Source organism: Armigeres subalbatus, chromosome 2 (genome assembly GCF_024139115.2).
Source record: "Armigeres subalbatus isolate Guangzhou_Male chromosome 2, GZ_Asu_2, whole genome shotgun sequence".
In the NCBI taxonomy this organism is placed as follows: Eukaryota; Metazoa; Arthropoda; class Insecta; order Diptera; family Culicidae; genus Armigeres; species Armigeres subalbatus.
Window position 1 is genome coordinate 75991149 of NC_085140.1, and position 22101 is coordinate 76013249.

At 42.9% G+C, this 22101-nt stretch overlaps 2 protein-coding genes across 2 annotated transcripts in view; one reads left to right on the top strand and one right to left on the bottom strand.

The window, feature by feature from the left end:
• LOC134214556 (uncharacterized) lies at positions 1 to 969 on the top strand. Its single transcript, XM_062693907.1, has 2 exons — positions 1 to 145; positions 208 to 969. The coding sequence occupies exon 2, from the start codon at positions 219 to 221 to the stop codon at positions 855 to 857; it is 639 nt and encodes a 212-aa protein (XP_062549891.1). The 5' UTR covers positions 1 to 145; positions 208 to 218; the 3' UTR covers positions 858 to 969.
• A 614-nt stretch (positions 970 to 1583) lies between these two features.
• Positions 1584 to 22101, bottom strand: part of LOC134209198 (differentially expressed in FDCP 8 homolog) — a 29310-nt gene continuing 8792 nt past the window's right edge. Inside the window, 4 exon segments of the mRNA XM_062685192.1 lie at positions 1584 to 1965; positions 2031 to 2063; positions 2065 to 2501; positions 2565 to 2609. Of these exon segments, the coding sequence (XP_062541176.1) occupies positions 1750 to 1965; positions 2031 to 2063; positions 2065 to 2501; positions 2565 to 2609 (731 nt within the window). The 3' untranslated portion in view covers positions 1584 to 1749.

The window sequence follows — 22101 nt, forward strand, 5'->3', positions numbered from 1 at the left end:
GGGCACCGCGAGAAGTGACAACACATTCTGTTTTTGTTTACAAAACTTTGAAATTAAATTTTTATGATTTTTCTTTGCGGTTGCCAGTGGATGTTTAATAATTTATTATTGTAATTGTAATTAACCGGTTTTTTGTGAGCCTTGGGTATGTAATAATAATATTTCTAGTAAAAGTGAACAATTTTGTTTCATATTTTTGTCACGCAGTTTGATGCGCGATGCAGTACGGTCGCAAGTGTCTGTTGTGCAAAAACACTCGGAAACGGGAACCCAGCTGCCGGTTGTTCAAATTCCCCGCCCGGGGCAGTCCGATGTGGCATCGTTGGCTAGAGGCGTGCGGTCTCCGTGAGTCGGATATGAACGCCCGCTCACGGGAACCGCCTAGACTGTGTCAGCTTCACTTTCAGAAGAAAGATTTTCTCACCCGTCAGCTGACGGGAATGGCGGTCCCGTCAGTGTTCCCGGCCACCGTCTACACGGAAGTCGCGGATGTTGGCAGCCAAAGATGGTTGGTTCAGGGAGAAGCGCCAACGAAGGGGGTAAGTAACGAAATTTTGCAACTGGATCCACAGGAGGAAGTTTTCGACAGTGTGATAGAGTATAGCGAAGTGTCAGCGGAAGGGTCAGAGGGAAGCGTTTCAGGTATCTCAGAAGAGGTGAGGATAGTCGTGAGACAGGGACAATCTTGTTCCGTTGAGCAGCATCAAACTTTGATGGAAGATTTGCGAAAGGAGCAGGATAAGGTGGAATCGCTCTCACGAGAAATGATAGAGAAGGATACAATTATTAGGAAGCAGCACGAGGTACTGAAACAAATGGGAGTTCAGATGATTACTTTTACAGAGCCAACATTTTGAACCATAGGTTAATTTTGTGATATGTCTTTAAATTATAGTTGTAATCTTATTGAATGTGATATCCTGCTAGTTTTCACCGAGGCAAAGGAGCGATAAAAAATTAATTCAAATACTTGATATGCATTTGGGATTTGAATAGACTAAAAAGAAATCCCTTTTAGTTTAAAACTAACGGTAAATAAACATGTCAAAAGAAAAATTGTAATTTATTGAGATACCTAGCAGAATTAAAAATTTGCCAATTAGAAAAAAAATAGAAATGTTAACTGGTCAATGTTTTGCTAAACAAAACGCCTCTTCAACCGTTTTGTGATAATTGTTTTCTAGAAGGAGCGCAAACATATATGCATATCAAAGCATATTTTTAAAGACGATTTTGTGATAGAAGGCCAGGAAACCCATAGTGTTATATACCAGCTCGACGAATTGAGATTATGACTGTCTGTATGTGTGTGTGTGTATGTATGTGCGTATGTTGTGTTGTGTTGTGTCTGTATGTTGATCCGATTTGTTTGCAACAAGCTGAATTCGATGGGACTCCATTGTTTCCTATTAAAAATTGGCCGGATCGGACTATGGGATCAAAAGTTATGGCCAAAATATGAATCCGGTTTTTTCATATGAATCAGGGTTTTTTATACTAAATTGTAAAATTGGCTTCATAGTTATCCTTATTTGATGGTCGCTTCAAGTTTGAGTAACGAAAATTTCATTACATTAAACAACTACTTGCATATGCATTGACGGTTTTATTACCCTTCGAAATATGTATAAGCCACATTGTGCATTTTTTTTTGAACAGCTGTTATGCTAGAGATGTCTTGGCTCTTATAAACGCTAAAGCAAAAGCTACTGCCTAAAACATTTCGATTCATAGTGAATTCACAAACATTCAGTTTCCATTAGCAGCGTCCAAAATTTCGTTACGCATTTGTTGCTCGCGAATCTTCAGACGCGCGCACTTCAAACAATTCTGATTCTTCCGCTCGTGACAAACTTTATGAGAAATTGAGTTGCACAGCGTGCAAGCAATGGCAGCATCGTCGAACGGAAACAGTATCTCATCGTTGTTGCACACTTCACAAATGTAAGCCTTCCCGGAACAAATCTGCGTATGGAAAATGAAATTATTAGCTTCGAAATCACCCACTATTAACAGGTTTCGTAACAAACCACACAGTTCCTAATATGTCGCTCGAAAATGTCTCCGCGCTCTGCGCAAAAATTCCGGCAGCGTTCCTTTCTCTACTCCAACCAAATCGGCCACGCTGTACATGTGATCATTCTGCATCAAATGCCGCTTGGTTCCGATGGTGTCTCGAATTAGCCTAAGCTCCTCGGCGATCCGACAAAACATTAAATAGGGCCGCATTTGGGTCAATTTATGGCGCAACTTTTTAACCACACCCAATTTGAGCGCTATCAGCTGGAACAGACGCGGGTTGCGGTCCTCCAAATGAATGACCGGTCGGTCGTGAAGTAGCCGGATTTGCTGCAGGGAGGCACGACCGACCTTGCGCGGAACAAAGTCCCAATTGTTCATAACACGGGCTGGGATGATGCTGGTGTCGTTCCAGTGGCAAAGCGGACAGTAATATAATCCGGAGTAGTCACAGAGACGTGGCGCGATGCTGTTAAGGCTCTCTAAATTCAAAAAGCGAGAAGATGTAATTAGAAATGGTCTTGATAATTAAAAAAAAATGTTACCTGCTTTGAATTCCACGCCGAAGCAATCGAATGCTGTAGATACATCTAAATGTAGACGAATATAAAATTAGCTAACGATTGTTAACCCTCTCTTTCCCACGACTTTTTTCAAAGATTTCAATAGGAAGGAATCATCTATGGAAAAAATGCTAGAACAAAAGTTATTTGGTATGGCTCAAATTAGTGGAAAACGAAAAAAAAAGTTTTTGATTGTAAATCAATAGTTACTTGATTGTTTTCAATAGTTTTACTATTTTTACTCAAAATTGATTATATTTGCAGTCTAATGGAACCAAAAAGTTGTGCCAAATACTGCTTTTTGTTGTTGAAATAATTCGATGAATGTTGGAAGGTGCAAAATTTGATGGAGCTCTACAGCTACCATGGGAAGGAAAGGGTTAACAAAATGCTTAAAATTATGGTCAAATTGAGGAGCTTCCCACTTATTTTAAATCTAAAATTTAATTTAATTTTACCTATAATCATGAGCTTACTTCTAATTGTTAATTTGCTTCCCCTACTTCTTGATGGTAGGATTGTTATGGGGTTTTGAAATATTTTAACACTAGAAGTACCGAGCCAAGATTTGTAACGTAAAGTACCAAGCTCGCAAAAAACGTGGAACGGCAACTTTGAGCACCCAAATCTCAGCCGTTTTTTAACCAAATCTCTTGACTTTTTTCAAAGAACAATCTGTGGGATGTCAAAAATCGACTACTGAAGACAGATTACATTTTCATATAACGGCCACTGAGAACCAGCCGGATAGTTCCGTTCCACGCTTTTTGCAGTCTGTTTGTGGCCATCCAGCATGTTGCATGCAAGTCGTACCACACTGCTTGTATGCAAAATTATATGGAGTAGGAGAATCGTTTGGATGAATCATAGTTCAACCATGAAAACCTAAGTATTATTTTGTGAATTCAAAGAATATGCGGAAACTAAAATTCCAAACAATTTAATCCAGGATCCTTCCAAAACAAATCCTAACGTGTTTCTAAAAATATGGCGATTCTAGAGGTTCAATGCAATGATCGTGACGAAGGGAGGCGGCGGTTTGAATATTATCAATATCCGCGTGACATACGTTATGGATCCTTCTTTATTTAGCAGAACAGAACAAATTTTGCATGAGTACAATATTGTAGCAAACAACCGACAAAAAAGTGAATTTATTATAATTGAAATTGTGGAAAGTAGGTAGACAATTAGTGCGATTGTGCCACGTTTTGCCTAAATTCGTCTGGCCTAATGCCGTTTGGCATAGGCCTAAAGTCATTTGGCCTAATGGTCGTTTGGCCTAATGGTCGTTTGGCCTAATAGGTACATATAGGCGTAAACGATTGAAATATATTGTTATATGAAATTCTTTTTGTAGGTGCAAAATAAAGCCATGTGGATGTGATCAAAAAGCGAAATGCAAACTAACGATAAAATATTGTAAATCACTTTTATAATTAAAGAACAATGAATCAGATATGTTTTGGCAATGTCGACATATGAAAACAATATACAGATATGTTCCGATTTTATCACGCTCCGACAACAATTATTTTTTAAATTTTATTTTATTTTATTTTATTGATGTATAAGGGGGCCAGGGGCCAGGTCACCGATGTGAATTTGGTTTGGAATTCATATCGTCCATGATACACCAGGGCACGGCAAATGCTGGGTAAAGCGTACCATTGGTACTTCGCGTACCTGAAGGAATAAAATAGACCCCATCTCGCGGTCCTTAGCCTCTTACCCAGCAACTCCTATCCCTACCTCCTCGTGGTGCTGGCTGGGATACGAGCAACCTTAGGGAAGATCGGGTAACCAACCCCGGTGGGAACTATGGTCGTATGCTGACAGGGAAAAGGGGTTTGCTCTTCTGCGGAGGTGCAAATCTTATTGAGCGTCTGTTACCCATGTCAGGATCGGCTCACAACAGCGTCTGTTATCCATGTTAGGGGCGGCTGGTCATCGTCCGAGTGCCAGCTAGCGACTCTAAGTGAAACTGTGCACCATGGTCCACCGGAAATAAGGAGGAATGGCCTCCGGAAATTTAGGGGTTTGGTGTGTCAGGCCCTGCAAGCCAGCCTTTAAAAATCATAAGCAACGAACAATCAACAAGAGAGTACGGACCGGAACCATCGGCGAAGACCACTGCGACGGAAAGGGACTAGCGATTGGAAACTCGGTTCGTGGAACTGCAAATCTCTCAACTTCATCGGGAGCACACGCATACTCGCCGATGTGCTCAAGGACCGTGGGTTCGGCATCGTAGCGCTGCAGGAGGTTTGTTGGAAGGGATCAATGGTGCGAACGTTTAGAGGTAATCATACCATCTACCAGAGCTGCGGCAACACACACGAGCTGGGAACAGCTTTCATAGTGATGGGCGATATGCAAAGGCGCGTGATCGGGTGGTGGCCGATCAATGAAAGAATGTGCAGGTTGAGGATCAAAGGCCGGTTCTTCAACTTCAGCATAATCAACGTCCATAGCCCACACTCCGGAAGCACTGATGACGATAAGGACGCATTCTACGCGCAGCTGGAACGTGAGTACGACAGCTGCCCAAGCCACGACGTCAAAATCATCATAGGAGATTTGAACGCTCAGGTTGGCCAAGAGGAGGAATTTAGACCGACTATTGGAAAGTTCAGCGCTCACCGGCTGACGAACGAAAACGGCCTACGACTAATTGATTTCGCCGCCTCCAAGAATATGGCCATTCGCAGCACCTACTTCCAACACAGCCTCCCGTATCGGTACACCTGGAGATCGCCACTGCAGACAGAATCACAAATCGACCACGTTCTGATTGATGGACGGCACTTCTCCGACATTATCGACGTCAGGACATATCGTGGCGCTAACATCGACTCTGACCACTATCTGGTGATGGTTAAACTGCGCCCAAAACTATCCGTCATCAACAATGTTCGGTACCGACGACCGCCGCGGTACGACCTAGAGCGACTGAAGCAACCTGATGTCGCCACTGCATACGCGCAGCATCTCGAGGCAGCGTTGCCGGAAGAGGGTGAGCTCGATGGGGCCCTCTTGAGGACTGCTGGAATACAGTCAAAGCAGCCATTAACGACGCAGCGGAGAACAACGTCGGGTATATGGGTCGAAGTCGACGGAACGATTGGTTCGACGAAGAGTGCAGACAGATTCTGGAGGAGAAGGACGCAGCGCGGGCGGTCGCGCTGCAGCAAGGTACCCGGCAGAACGTGGAACGTTATAGACGGAAGCGGAGACAGCAGACCCGCCTTTTTCAGGAGAAGAAACGCCGCCTGGAAGAAGCGGAGTGCGAGGAGATGGAACAGCTGTGCCGTTCTCAAGATACACGAAAGTTCTATCAGAAGCTCAACGCATCCCGCAAAGGCTTCGTGCCGCGAGCCGAAATGTGCCGGGATAAGGATGGGAGCATCTTGACGGACGAACGTGGAAGCAGCACTACGAGGAACATCTGAATGGCGCTGAGAGTACAGGCAATGAAAGTCAAGGCAGCGGAGGAGATGACTACGTCAGTTCAGCGGACGATGGAAGCCAACCAGCCCCCACCTTGAGGGAAGTTAAGGATGCCATTCAACAGCTAAAGACCAATAAAGCAGCTGGTAAGGATGGTATCGGAGCTGAGCTCATCAAGATGGGCCCGGAAAAGCTGGCCACTTGCCTGCACAAACTGATTGTCAGAATCTGGGAAAACGAACAGCTACCGAAGCAGTTGAGGAAGGGTTCATATGCTCCATCTACAAGAAAGGCGACAAGCTGGAGTGTAAGAACATTTGAGCGATAACCATCCTTAACGCCGCTACAAAGTGATATCCAAGATCATCTTCCGTCGTCTGTCACCATTAGTGAACGAGTTCGTGGGAAGTTATCAAGCCGGCTTCGTTGACGGCCGCTCGACAACGGACCAGATCTTTACTGTACGGCAAATCCTTCAAAAATGCCGTGAAGATCAGGTCGCAACGCACCATCTGTTCGTTGATTTCAAGGCGGCATACGACAGTATAGACCGCGTAGAGCTATGGAAAATTATGGACGAGAACAGCTTCCCTGGGAAGCTTCCCAGACTGATCAAAGCAACGGTGGATGGTGTGCAAAACTGTGTGAAGATTTCGGGCGAACACTCCAGTTCGTTCGAATCGCGCCGGGGACTAAGACAAGGTGATGGACTTTCGTGCCTGTTGTTCAACATTGCGCTAGAAGGTGTCATGCGGAGAGCCGGGTGTAACAGCTGGGGTACGATTTTCAACAGATCCAGTCAATTTATTTGTTTCGCGGATGACATGGACATTGTCGGCCGAACATTTGCAAAGGTGGCAGAACTGTACACCCGCCTGAAACGTGAAGCAACAAAAGTTGGACTGGTGGTGAATGCGTCAAAGACAAAGTACATGCTTGTGGGTGGAACCGAGCGCGACAGGGTCCGCCTGGGAAGCAGTGTTACGATAGACGGGGATACCTTCGAGGTGGTCGAGGAATTCGTCTACCTCGGATCCTTGCTAACGGCTGACAACAACGTTAGTCGTGAAATACGAAGGCGCATCATCTGTGAAGTCGGGCCTACTACGGGCTTCAGAAGAAACTGCGGTCGAAAAAGATTCGCCACCGCACCAAATGTGTCATGTACAAGACGTTAATAAGACCGGTAGTCCTCTACGGACATGAAACATGGACAATGCTCGAGGAGGACTTGCAAGCACTCGGAGTATTCGAGAGACGGGTGCTTAGGACCATCTTTGGCGGTGTACAAGAAGACGGTGTGTGGCGGCGAAGAATGAACCATGAGCTCGCCCAGCTCTACGGCGAACCCAGTATCCAGAAGGTAGCTAAAGCCGGAAGGGTACGATGGGCAGGACATGTTTCAAGAATGCCGGACAGCAACCCTGCAAAGATGGTGTTCGCTTCCGATCCGGCAGGTACGAGACGACGTGGAGCGCAGCGAGCGAGATGGGCAGACCAGGTGCAGAACGACTTGGCGAGCGTGGGGCGTATTCGAGGATGGAGAGATGCGGCCTCGAACCGTGTATTGTTGCGTCAAATTGTTGATTCAGTGTTATCTGTATAGATGTAGACTAAATAAATGAAATGAATGATACACCAGGGACTTAAGGATAAGGCTTCACAACATCTTTACCCATGGGGGTTTTAAGTTTTGCGGGATATACTCATAGTATATCGCTGCCTAAGGAGTTTGGGCAGGTTGGGGATAGTTTTATGATGAATACGCTGTGGAGAAATGTCAGTTATTATACATGATTATATGTTTTACATTTAGTTCTAATTAAAATCAATAGCGTTTGGATGATGTTCCCATCAAGCAACAGAAGCTCGAAAAGTACGGTAAATAATAAGCTAATCATCAATCGCAAGTGTCAGTCTAAATATAATTATATTGATGTTGAAGTAGGAAACTCTAATGAAAAAGTATTTTAACTATCATGTTGCATTAGATTTTGAAGATTATTTAGTGAAAGCCTCTAAAACTGCATTAAAAAGCCAAAGCGGGCCGCAGTTTAGAACCGTTCACCAAGCAATCATAAAAAATTCTCTACTCACAATTTTAACCACTAAATATTCTGAACTTCATTTCGAGATAACGCCGAATACTATCATTGTGGGCTACGATAGTTCTCGACAGCATCGGAATTGCCTCTGTTGAAGGTTAGGTGGACTGTATGCGGCGCTGCTGGTTGGGTGGATTGCCCGTTCCCCTCGTGGGACCGAGCCACGGATGGACAACACTGTTGCTGCCTGTTGACGATGGATCGTCTCTCTGGATATGCCAAAACGAACGTCGAAAATTATTTAACTCTTTCAGTTGGAAAATTATTATTAACTCTGAATTGGCTCTGAAAAGAGCCGGTTGGAGTGGTGTTGAAAAGGGAGCGAACGTTGGAGCAAAACACAGAGCTGCACAGTTTAGTTCTTCATTCTATGTATTCATTTTCTTCGGGATACACAAATTTTCTTCGTAGCCTCGCTGCTACCACTACCACTACGCAACGCTTGCGATATCGGGCGACGTCGGTGACGACGCACAGCTGCTGATCGCCGCACGGCTGCGGGTGTCGGGTCGGTCTCGTTCTCGCTCGTTGCTGTATTCCTTTTCGGGTCTGCTGCTTCGGCTTGCTTTGTCCGTGGCGTTTGAACAACTGAATGACGCTTGCAGAACAGCGCGCTGTTTTATAGTTGAATGGAGATGACTACTGCGCTATGATTGGTTGATTGTATCTGACCAATCACATCTTGCGGACTGAACATTCTCCCCCAGGGAAGTGCTACTGCCGCAATTTTTGGATCAGAGGATTTGAGGTTATCGAGTATTGGCAATGGTGCTAATTTATGTATTGGTCTTTTATAGATTCCAGATTTTGTTTTAACGTCCACAACTCTAACTAATTCGTCCGCCCCAGGGTACACTGTAATTACGCGGCCTAGCTTCCAGTTTTGCGGAGGAACATTCTCTTCTTTCAACAGCACGATTAAATCAGGTCTGACATTCACTCGTTTCTGAGTCCACTTGCCTCTAACCTGCAGTTCTGTCAAATATTCTCTAGACCAGCGGTTCCAAAAATGCTCGCGTAGCTTTTGGACATATTGCCAACGAGATAAACGATTGGCCGGAATTTGTAGATATGACGGTTCGGGAACGGCATGGAGAGGACGTCCAATCATAAAATGAGCAGGAGTTAGGGCTTCCGGATCTTGAGGGTCATTAGAGTGCGCAAATAAGGGTCTGGAGTTTAGAATTGCTTTCACTTGGCATAAGAGAGTGTAGAGCTCGAAAATTGTAAGGGATGCTGACTGATATACCTTTTTGAGGACAGACTTCACGCTTTTCACCCCAGCCTCCCATAGGCCTCCGAAATGGGGGGAGCCGGGAGGAATGGTTCGCCAGACGATCTCCTTGGTCTGGCAAAGCTCGAACAGTTTTCGCTGGGTAACTTCGTTCTGAAACATCACATAGAGCTGGTGCAGCTCTGACTTGGCCCCAATAAAATTAGTACCATTGTCGCTGTGTACGGTATGTGGAGTACCTTTCCGTGCCACAAATCGATGAAAAGCTGCTAAAAAGGCTTCCGTTGAAAGATTCTCTACTGCCTCTAAGTGAATGGCCTTTGTTGCCATACAAACAAAAATGCAAATGTAACCCTTAACTGGAGTCGCTTTCCTAGCCGCCTGTTTCACAAGGATGGGTCCTGCGTAGTCGATTCCTACTTGGGCAAAAACTGGTTCCTCGTTGACTCTATAGGAAGGAAGGTCACCCATTTGCTGATCGATCGTAGTTGGACTAATACGAAAGCAAGTTACACAGTTTCTTATCACCTTCGAACAGTCGATTTAGCGTTCAACAACCAAAAGTTTTGTCTAAGGATGGTTATCACGCTAGATAGTCCCACGTGCAAATTCTCACGATGGATTGTTGCAATAAGGCTCTGAGTTACTGGGTTTTGTCGGGAAGAATAAGCTGATGTTTTGTGTGGTACGGTAACTGAGAATGGCGGATTCTCCCTCCCACCCGTAACAAGTCATTATCAAGAAAGGGATTCAAGCTGCCCAGTCGATGATTATTGTCTCCATCTTTAACCTTCTCTATCTCACGGAATAATTCCTGTTGCTGAATGGAACCAACTATCTTTATCATTGCCCCTCGTAGTTCTTGTATAGATAGATAAGGAGTTACGACACGATCTTCTTTATTCTTACGTGAATTGGAGAGAAAGCGCAGAACATAAGCAACAATTCGCTGAGTTTTACGGAAGGACTCAAATTTTGTCAGAATAGGAAACTCTTCAAATTTCATTGCCACGTGCACTACTAACGTTTGTTTCAATTCCGGAATTTCGTCGTCACTGGGAAGGTTTGGTACGTCAGTTTCGTATACCGCCGAGCGAAGAAAATGCGGTCCATTCCACCACATGTCGTTCCTAGACAGTGCAGCGGCATATTTCCCTCTGGAAACTGTGTCTGCGGGATTTTCTGTTGTCCGAACATACCTCCAAACAAATTGATCGTTTGAGACAATTTCTGCTACTCTGTTGCGTACAAATTCTTTGAGGGTATCAAGTGGTTTTCGGAACCACGCTAAGACGACTTGACTGTCAGTCCACAAATTTGTCGAAGAAAACTCAATTTTCATTGTTCCTGTAATTTTAACAATCAATCGAAAAAGAAGTGCGGCCAAGAGTTCCATCCTGGAATGCTAACAGGAGAAATGGGAGCTATTTTCGATTTGCTGGTGACTAACTTCATAGTAGCGCTGCCATTGGAGTGTACAGATCGAATATATACGCAGGCACCATATGCCTGTTTTGAAGCATCTGCAAATCCATGCAATTCATATGCTATAGCATCAGGAGAGACAACGAGTCTTGGAATTCTAATTTGTTCAGCAATTGGTAGGGCATCGATGAATGAGTTGTACTCAGCACTAAGCTCAATGTCTAGTTTGTCATCCCATGCTAGCTTACTAATCCACAGACGTTGCATTAGTATTTTGGCTATTACCACAACGGGAGAGATCAATCCAAGAGGATCATACACCTTTGCAATGGAAGATAATACTTGCCGCTTTGTGGGAGCTTTCATGTTTTCAGGAGAACTGGCTAAGAATACAAACTCATCGGAATTGGGATCCCACAGTAATCCTAACGTTTTAATTACTTCATTGGCTCCGCTATCACCTATATTCACAATCGTATCTCTTTCAGATGGTGGAATAGTATCTAGAAGACGAGCCTCGTTCGAAGACCATTTGTGGAGTTGCATACCTCCGGAGTGGAGTAATGCAATCAGCTGACGCTGGATGTTCTCAGCTTCCTGAATGTGGTTTGATCCAAACAGAGCGTTGTCGACATAACAATTTTCCTCAATAACGCGGGATGCTAATGGAAATTTGCCTTTCTCATCTTGAGCCAGCTGGAGAAGTGCCCTCGTTGCCAAGAATGGAGCTGCTGCTGTTCCATATGTAACGGTTGAAAGTTCCAACACACGAAGCCTTTCACTGGGAGATTTGCGCCAAAAAATACGATGCATCGGAGTGTGGCTGGGGTCTAGGACGAACTGACGGTACATTTTACCAATATCTGCGCTCAGAACGTATTGAAACGTACGAAATCGAAGAATTATCGATGATAAATCGGCTTGAACAGTAGGCCCAACTAACATCACATCGTTGAGAGAAAGTCCTTGAACCTTTGCGGAGGCGTCAAAGACTACACGACACTTAGTTGACGAATTTGATGGGCGGAGGACAGCATGATGAGGAAGGTACCATTTCCTTAAGCCTGGCGGATCATTAGTCTCCTGGATTTCCTTGCAATGGTTGAGCGACTCATATTCTTCGATAAAGGAATTGTATTGGATTTTCAAGTCAGGGTTACGAGCTAACTTTGCTTCTAGTAGAAAAAAATTGCGTAGAGCTATAGTACGAGAATCTGACAGCTGTGCAACATTGTACCTCAAAGGTAGTTGAACAATGTGACGTCCGGCTTCGTCACGACGATGGGTTGCCAAGAAATGTTGTTCGCACTCTTCATCCTCAGTAGTCGGTACGAGCTGAGGATTAATACACTCTATTTCCCAAAACTTTTGCACAAGTTTATTCACAGGATCTGCACATACGGCGAGCGATTGTAAAACTGTTTCTGAACTCTGACCCTCATAATCAGATCCTCCTACCAGCCAACCAAAGTGAGAATTATGTAACCCAGGAAATTTCTCAGACAACTTCACATAACCTGGTTTCAGAATATCATGAAAATGATCCATCCCAATGAGCATGTCAATTGCGTTCGATTTATGAAAAACTGGATCTGCTAGCTCGATACCAGGGGGGATATTCCAAGAGTCAATATCAATCGTGAAAGAAGGAAGCAGACCAGTAATCTTGGGCGATACTAGACACGACAGTGATAACATAAAGTTATTACATCTGGAGCGGACTTGGACGGTACCAATTTGTTTAATCATTGACTTAGCACTACCAATACCCGTAATAGGAACACTCACCTCTTGTGTTGGCATCCCTATAGCTTTGGCCAAAGACTGCGTGATGAAGCTCACTTGCGAACCGCAATCCAGAAGCGCTCTACACGGATATGGTTGCAGATCTTGATCCATGACGTTGATCACAGCGGTGAGTAGGAACACTTGATTGCTGGACCTCACTGGAACATGAGAATTGACGGCGTTCGTGAACGTGCCGCTAGTCGATGGCTTGCATGATGAAACTGGATCGGGGGCTTGAGCTGATACTTGCGGGATGACTGGAACTGATGGGTTGTTATGCTGCTTTACCTCGGTGATGTCCTTTGTGTTTGGGAATGACTCCTCCAGGTGTAGCAATGAGTGGTGTCTCCGGTTGCACTTTGAGCAAGATTTCTTCGAGGAACAATCACTTACGCGGTGCCCACGCCTCAGGCAGTTAAAGCAGACGTTCCTCTCCTTCACTTTAGCGATCTTTTGGCTAACCGACAATTCGTTAAATACTGGGCACTTGAACGTGAGATGATTGTTGGTACGAAAATCACACCGTTGGTCTGCTGGGGACGATGCTGTGGCTGTGTTTATCTTCGCAGGTAGATATTTCGGATTGCTAGGTTTGGTGGGGGCTCGATGCTTGATAGACCATCTTCACAGTATGTTTGGCACCTTTTCCAGAACCGACACGCGCTCTTTCAGGAAATCGATGGTGTCAGCATATACGGGTAACTCCACCTTTCTTCATGGTTGACTCTATAACTTTTTTGTTTCGTCGTCCAGGGATCGTGCGATCAGGTACACAACCATATATTCAGCTACATCGGTAAAGTCCTGGCCCAGAAACTTGAGGTTTTCGACATGGCCATCGAAAGCCTCTACCAAGGATCTCAACTCGTTGTATGATGCATTTGTTAACTTTTTCACTCCAAGCAGACCGGCCATGTGCCGATCAATCATCCGTCGGTTATCGGAGTACCTTTCGTCCAGCAGTTGCCAGGCTCGTGCATAATTGCCGTCGGTAATAGTTTTAGCGTCTATCACACCGGCTGCATCTCCAATTAACGCTTTCTCCAAATGATATAACTTGATGCGATCTGACTCGTTGCTTCTGTCCACCACATCCTTGAACATCACTTTAAATTTTTCCCAGTGCTCATACCGTCCATCAAATGTTGGTATGGCACGCGGGAGGGAAGGCTGGACGATAACTGGCTGGTTGATGGCATTCTGCGGCTGCAAAGTTGGGGATTTAGCGAGATTTTCCAGCCAACTCTCGAGTACCACAGACACTTCCTCGTAAAGGTCCACGAACGTGAGGAAGTAGTTGTCTTGTTCCTCTCGCTTGGCAGATGATGATTGCGCGACGATCTCATGGTGAAGCTGGGTGAACTCAGCATTCGTGTTCTCAACACTCCGTTGATAAACCTTCACTTGAGCTACTGTCAGCTCGGTATTGTCGACTTCCGCTTTCTTAAGGTTGGCTTGGATTCGCTTAACGTTCCGCAGCGCCATTCCACGGTTGTGGATCAGCGCTTCGAGCTCCTCATCAGCTGCAGTAGTATCACCGTCAGCTGAAGCTTTTTTCACTGGCGTTCGTTTTGGTGGCATTTTTCTTCTTCTTTCTACTCACTTTTGTTCAATAAGCACTTTCACTTTAGCTTCTGGTTGAAGTCAGTTTTTTTTCACTTCTCACTTTAGTTTTTGTTGAAGTCAATGTTTGTTATTCACTTTTCACTTCTTGCTTCTGATGTTCTCTCTATGCTTTGCTCACAACACATCGCTTCCCAATTCGCTCTCACTAAATTTGGGCAAACTCAGCCCGCTTGGATGCTTGCTCCGAGCATCCGGCTCGAAGGACCAAACTAATGTTGAAGGCTAGGTGGACTGTATGCTGCGCTGCTGGTCGGATGGATTGCCCGTTCCCCTCGTGGGACCGAGCCACGGATGGACAACACCGGTGGTTGCCGTCGCAATGGAGGCAGGTCTGGGACTGGCTGCCTGTTGACGATGGATCGTCCCTCTGGATAGGCCGAAACGGCCGTCGAAAATTATTTAACTCTTTCAGTTGGAAAATTATTATTAACTCTGAATTGGCTCTGAAAAGAGCCGGTTGGAGTGGTGTTGAAAAGGGAGCGAACGTTGTAGCAAAACACAGAGCTACACAGTTTAGTTCTTCATTCTATGTATTAATTTTCTTCGGGATACACAAATTTTCTTCGTAGCCTCGCTGCTACCACTACGCAACGCTTGCGATATCGGGCGACGTCGGTGACGACGCACAGTTGCTGATCGCCGCACGGCTGCGGCTGTATGTTCGGTCTCGTTCTCGCTCGTTGCTGGATTCCTTTTGGGGTCTGCTACTTCAGCTTGCTTTGTCCGTGGCGTTTGAACAACTGAATGGCGATTGCAGAACAGCGTGCTGTTTTATAGTTGAATCGAGATGACTGCTCTCTGATTGGTTGATTGTATCTGACCAATTACCGTACTTAAGCCCGTCTTGTGGACTGAACAGCCTCCAAACAAGATTCGACAGTTCATGAGCTTCAATTTGATGATGGGCTTAGGAAGTTTTATGGTTGATCTCCACGTCTATGTTTCTATTGTCAATCTTTTCGCATCCTCAGTCATAATTATGTCAAATGTTTAGTACGGTGTCATATCGTCTTTCAATGATTAATGCTTCTATCATTTTGTCTGTCTTAGTTATTACATGTTTCCTACGTTATTCAGTCTAAATCTATACTAGTTGTAGGTTAGGTTGCGTATAGCTGTCAGTAAATTGTCTCCATTTGTTTATCAGTAAAGGTCAGCTTTGCTTAGACAAAAAACCTAGTTAAAGCGTTAAGCGAAGATGAAGAAATGGTCCCTAAGTTGTCTAATTGTCCTAAAGCCTTAAAAGCAAGCATAACTATAATTGTGTGGGTCGTGGTCAGAGCTATAGATTTACTCTTCGGCGGCAAAGTAAGGCTTCATCACGCCTATTCCCTATCTATTAGTAAAAATTATCGAGATTGAAGCCTTTATAAAATTGTTTGCATACCATCGTTATAATTTGTGGTATTTTTAATTATGGTTCTTCAAAGTGAGCTATAACCAAATAAAAAAGCGCCGCGTTCCTAGTTTTGATAAAACTTCTACTCAGTGAATCCAACAGTCAATTCCCTATTACCGTCGATAAACTTGATCACACTCAAAAAAATAGTATCTATCTAGCTAGAATTAAGCGCGGCTACGACTCATCATAATCAGGGAACGCTACAGAAAAGTATTACAGATAAGGAGAGATCTACCACCAGGGATCAGATCTGCCTAACTGCAATACCATTCAAGGCTCCAAGACTCGACGTCCGTTGGATCACATCCGTAAGATCAGTGCGTCAATGCCAGATTATGACGCGGCATTAAACAAAAATAGTCAACATGTGATACCACCACGACAGGATATGTCTTTGGTTGCCATATCAGTGCTAATGGCGTAAGCCCACCCACCGCGGCAAGGTAACATATCCAAGGGAGGGTTATCACACTCCGACAACAATTATTCCGTTTTTATCAACAAGAAAATTCAATCATTTTTTTAGATATTTAGCTGTTGTTTAGCTGCCAAATGTTGTATTTATAGTATTTCAAGCACTAGCGATAGAAAAGCCGTAACTAACAAGACAAGGTTTCTCTTTACTGACTTCTCCCCATCGAAATAAAAGAGACAAGATGCGGTTTTATTTGCACTTTATTTCTTCAGGACGAAAGATTACATTGTTATCTGGCGTTCCAATATAACCAAAAAATCGTTGAGAAACTTTTTCGGATGTTCTAGGCCGTGCAAAATGCTCTGGAGTGCATATCCTCGAATGAATTTGGAAATATGTCTACAAACAAAATCTGGGATTTATGTCCAAAAATATCTATGTGATCATAAGACATAAGTTGATCGAGTTTTAAATAAACGTAAACGTAAACTATTTCAGGATCTCGAAAACGCCCTGGAGTTCAGAACATGTGATATACCCGATCAACCAAGCCTTGAACGACGTATTCGTGCATCGTTGAACATCTTCGCAGGTACATTGAGCCGATCAGATTTCACTCATTACTTTTACACGCAACTATAGACCTTTAAGTTTCTCCAAAACATCCTTGAGTTCAAATCAGTTCAGAACATGTGATCTACTCGAACAACCAAGCCCTGGACGATGTATCCATGCATCGTTGAACATCCCAGCAGATCCATTTAGCCGATAGTATTTCACAAGCAGTTTCAGGCCTTTTCGGTTGTTCAAAACGTCCTTGAGTTTAGAACATGTGATCTAGTTGCTCAACCAAGTCCTGAAAGATGTACCTGTGTATCGCTAAACATCCCAGCAGGTCCGTCGAGCCGTTAGAATGGTACTTATTACTTTTACAAGCTACTACAAGTATTTTCTGTTCTTTAAAATGTCCTAGAGTTCCGAACATGTGATCTACCCATTCAACCAAGTCCTAAATGACATATCCGTGCATAACATCACAAACATTCCAGCAGTTCCATCGAGCTGGTAGAATATCACATAATTCTTTTACAAGCTACAGTGGACCTTCCGTGAGTTGATGGTCTAAGACTCGATATCGAATCGTTGGAACAAATGATGCCATACAAAAATATTTTCACGGTCACTTTGATAGTCTTTTCGAACAATTTTCCAAGAATTTCTGTTCCACATCTCAATTCCGACTTCATTACATCTCTTCAAAACGTCATGGATCTCAGATCATTTCACTACCGAATTTTCAAAACGGCTTTGACCTACCCAATGATCCAACTTATAAATGTTGTTAGATAGATCCTAGATCCTAGTGAAACCATTTAGCTTATATAGCTTCAATCATCACTAGCTAGAACCATTGCAGGCCTTTACGGTTGGCTAAAATATTCTGGAAGTCGTATTGTTTTATGTAATCGTCCAAGTCCGTTATACGCCTCAACAAAAAAGTTCGCAGCTAAATTGCTCGACACAAACACCTCCTTAATTATTGTGCATCTAATAGATATCTTGATCTTAGCTCAAGATAATTTTGGAGGACCTTGAACATCTTTATCTTCTTCTTTTGCTATGGCTCTACATTTGAACTAGAACTTGACCGGCTTTTCAACTTCGTATTCTATTAACATTTCCTCAGTTATTAATTGAAAGCTTTTCTATGCCCGCCATTGCATGAGTATGTATCTTGTAAGCTAAGTACAAAGGGAACGGTATGCCCAGGGAATCTAGAATGTTTCCCAAACGAAAATATTCTAGACCGGACCGGATCTAACCATGAACACCTCGTATTCCAAAAAAATGTGTTTTCATTATACCTATTGGATATTGCCAAAGACATTGCAAAAACTTTGATTGATAGATCTGGTAGATACCTTGAGCTGAACTCGAGAATGTTTTGGAGTACCTTGAATATCTCAAATTCAAGAGAATTGAGTTTGCATGGTGCGCACATGCTTATTAAAGAAGGTGTCAACCATATTGTAAAGATTGTATGTTTCCTATACAATGTCAAAACTGTAAAACTCAAAATACAGACCCCATTCGATTTTGGCATCACGTTCGGAACATTTATGTTGCCAAAATCGAATGTTTTTTGTTTTCTTATGATACTAACATTTCTTCACTTTTTGTGACACACTGTGACCCTTTTTCACGCGGATTTTGAAATCTAAACGTTTACACTAAAAAATTTTACGCATTTTTCCTTGAAAAAAAAATTCGTCGATTTTGGGGGGTGGTTGTGAACCATTTCACCGATTTTAACTTTTAGTTGAAATTTGTCAGTTCGATGGTTATTTTCTCATCGAGGTTTAAATTTTACCCCGAAGGCGACCCATTTGAGTTTTGACAAATTGATAGTTATTTGGAGCAAAATGGATTTGGCGCCAATTTTCTCACGTTATTTTTAACCTTACTTACTTATGGATCCTGTACACCTCCGGTGGTGCAAAGGGCCGACTTGAAAGATCTCCATCCTGAGCGATGCCCGGCTATCGCTTTAACCTGTTGCCAGGTTAGATTTCGGTCGACTTCTTTTATTTCTTTATTTTAACCACGAAGAAATAACCATCGAACTGTCAAATTTTAACTAAAAGTTAAACGAATCGGTAGAATGGTTCACAGCCTTAGGCGTTTATCTTGAATAACGAGTTTTTTTAAAATTTGTTTTTTACGTCGGTTTAGGGGTCTAACTATTTTTTTTAGCAACATCAAAAATGAAAAAAATAAAAATTGTGTTGCCAAAATCGAATGGGTCTGTAGTACCTCTGTGTATAAATAAAAATGCTGTGTAGGGTGGCTCAAAAAACACTTTTTCAAATTTTTTGATGGGCCGCCCTCTTATTCGGTTCTATTTGATGCCCTGATGCTCTGGACAAAATTTCAGCCAAATCGGTCAACGTTTGGGCGGTGCTAAACTCGTTGGAAGTTTATATAGAAAAATGTATGCAGAATTATCCAAAAACAGTGATTTGCAGTTGGACGGCACAATTTACGATCAAGAATCATGATACTTTTTCAGTTCTTGTAGAATTTAATACATAATGTTATGCTGAAAACCACGAGAAGATTGGATTTTATTAGGCAAAGTTATTATAAAAATTAAATGGTCTGTGTTCGTATCCGCATAACTCGAAAACGGCTGGATGGATTTTTTTCATTTCTTCAGCAGAAACATTCGTTATAGTTTCCGACGGGTTTATGTGATATTTCCTAATAGGAAAATTACGAGTAAAGTTGAGCAAACCGTGAATAACTAAAATTGTGATTCCTATGCGAACTTTGCATGGGCAGTTCGGAATGCACATTCTCGCCTACTATGCAGGACAAAGTCTGCCGGGTCAACTAGTTTTTCTATATAAACTTCCAACGAGTTTAGCACCGCCCAAACGTTGACCGATTTGGCTGAAATTTTGTGTAGAGCATCAGGGCATCAAATAGAACCGAATAAGAGGGCGGCCCATCAAAAAATTTGAAAAAAGTTTTTCCCATATTAATTTGAGCCACCCTAATGCTTGAGCTTGAGCTTGATTGACTGCTCGTAGTTGCTACTCCATTATGACCAGATCAGCTGTTCTTGCACAGGGAACCAACAGATGTTTGCTTGGGACTAGCACACATCTTCAATGTACAAGTACTGGTGATCTCATTTGTTAGGTCATACTGGCGCCTGCCACGTCAGAATGCAAGTCAATGTAGGGAAGGGGAGGAAATGATGATGCAATCACTCGCCCACTGCAAGCCGAATATACCTCTGCACTTGCCACGAGTTCATGCGGAATTTGTTGGAATTTCTGGGTTAGGTTGGAGAGGCAGAGGTTCGTCTTGGTTAACGAGCTGCCAATGTGATAGATAGGAGAAGGTAACTGATGAAATTTCTAATTGGATGTAGGAAACGAGCTCTATAGTTCATTTCCAATTCTAGCAGATTACTGTTAGAATACTCAAGTTGAAGGTATAGGAATAAAAATGGAAACGGTATGAAAGTCCATTTCCAGTTCTAGCGATTGCTAGAACATGAGAAATATAGAGGAAGATACAAAGTAGGAGAATGGAACGGACCTGGGATTGAACCCACGACCTCCTGCGTATGAGGCAGAAGCAGTAGCCATATGACTACCAAGCCCGCTTCGAAACAAGAGAGATCACGCACAGAACTGATTAATTTTATTACCGGCCGCGCAATGCAGATCACAATAATTCGTCCGACCGCGCGATCGTTCTGCTGTCCGAAACATGAGAGATCACGCACAGAACTGATTATTTTTATTACCGGCCGCGCAATGCAGAACACAATAATTCGTCCGACCGCGCGATCGTTCTGCTGTCCGTAACAAGAGAGATCACGCACAGAACTCAATAATTTGAGCCACCCTAATGCTGTGTATAAATAAAAATCCACTAAATATATATTCATGTAGATTTTATTTAAAAAAAAACTTCGGCTTTCTATTAATTAGTTTGTGCATTTTCTGCAAAGCTTCATCGTTGAGAATGCTGGCGGATTTCCTCTGCTTACTAGTGGTTCCAGCAATATACGCCAGAATTTGTCCATTAGTGTAGTTTTCTTCTATACGAAATTCTTCCATCATCGTAAACATACCAACAGAGCTCCCTACCACTTTGTTCCAACGGGAGTGCCATCCTTCAATTTGGTTGGTAGTTCTCGGAACATTCTCGAGGGTATTCGAATAGATAGACCAAAGCGTAGGTGGGTAAATCGGTGCTAATCTCGCAACTCGTCCATTTTTTACCACTTTTCTGACCCGTCCAAGCACATAAAATGTTTCAACGTAATTGAAAAGTTTCAGAAAAATATATAAAGCTCTTTTAGTGGAATGTATTCAACCGTCTAAGACGAATTAAGTACTCTCCATTTAATTCCACCATTCCACCATTCCATTAATTTTCGATATCTTTGCAGATATGTAGGGGTGATCGGGGCAATATGGGCCACCTAAGGAAATCGTTCTGAAAAACGCCGAAAAACTCAAAAAAACATCGTTTAAATGTAGTTGACTTATACTAGAGAATGCTACCTTTCATATTACGTCGATGAATGACGAAAAATGCGTTTGGAAATTGTTGGAATGCACTTTTGAAAATGTATTGATTTCAATGTGTGTTCCCGACTATACGGGGCAATATGAGCCACCATTTGGGGCAGTATGGGCCACCCATCCAAAACCTTCATTTAGGCGAAAAAAGTATCGTAATATGGAAGATTATGATATTCCTACAATAGTTGTGAGTATTCCATACCAAATAAAATTAAAAAACCGCACAACAGCGGACTGAACCGATTTGTCACTCTTCACCGTTTGAACAGCCACATTTCAATTGGTCAATGGTCATTTTTTTCTGTTTCAATCGCAGTAATGCGCTGTTGTAATTTTTCCGTAATGAATCTTACATATATGATAATATTCTTGTATTTGACTACTGAAATTTGAACTTGTTCGCATTTTAAGGCCTGATATCTTGCTCTGTGCAGGTATGCCCATATTGCCCCATAGAGACCGGTTTTGGGGAAACAGCTTTATGATAAATACAGATGTGTATCAAAACAAACATGTGTGCACAATATTCAATTATAATATAGCTTTTGATTGTGGTGTATTTTTAACCTGTATTTTAAACAGTTTTGTGTCAAAACCTTATTTATAAACTTCAAATCTTATAATAATTTTGCCTATGCAGCGAAAATTTACATTTTCAAGTGTATTTTCATGTTTGAATTGAATTTTAATGCGGTTTTCACGTTGATGCATATGTGGAGCATGCTCTTAAAGATCATTTAACTTTTACATGATAAAACTAGTCAATAAGCTCAAAATGAGGGTGGCTCATATTGCCCCGTATGTTCATATTGCCCCTACTACCCCTACGTATTTCGACCACAACTGTGTGGTCGTCTTCAGTGTCTCGTACTTGAAATCGAGTCATGGGGCTCTCCTTAGCCGTGCGATAAGATGCGCGGCTACAAAGCAAGACCATGCTGAGGGTGGCTGGGTTCGATTCCCGGT

Coding starts and splice junctions, on each gene's coding strand:
- LOC134214556 (XM_062693907.1), top strand. CDS start 219: ATGCAGTACGGTCGCAAGTGTCTGTTGTGCAAAAACACTCGGAAACGG.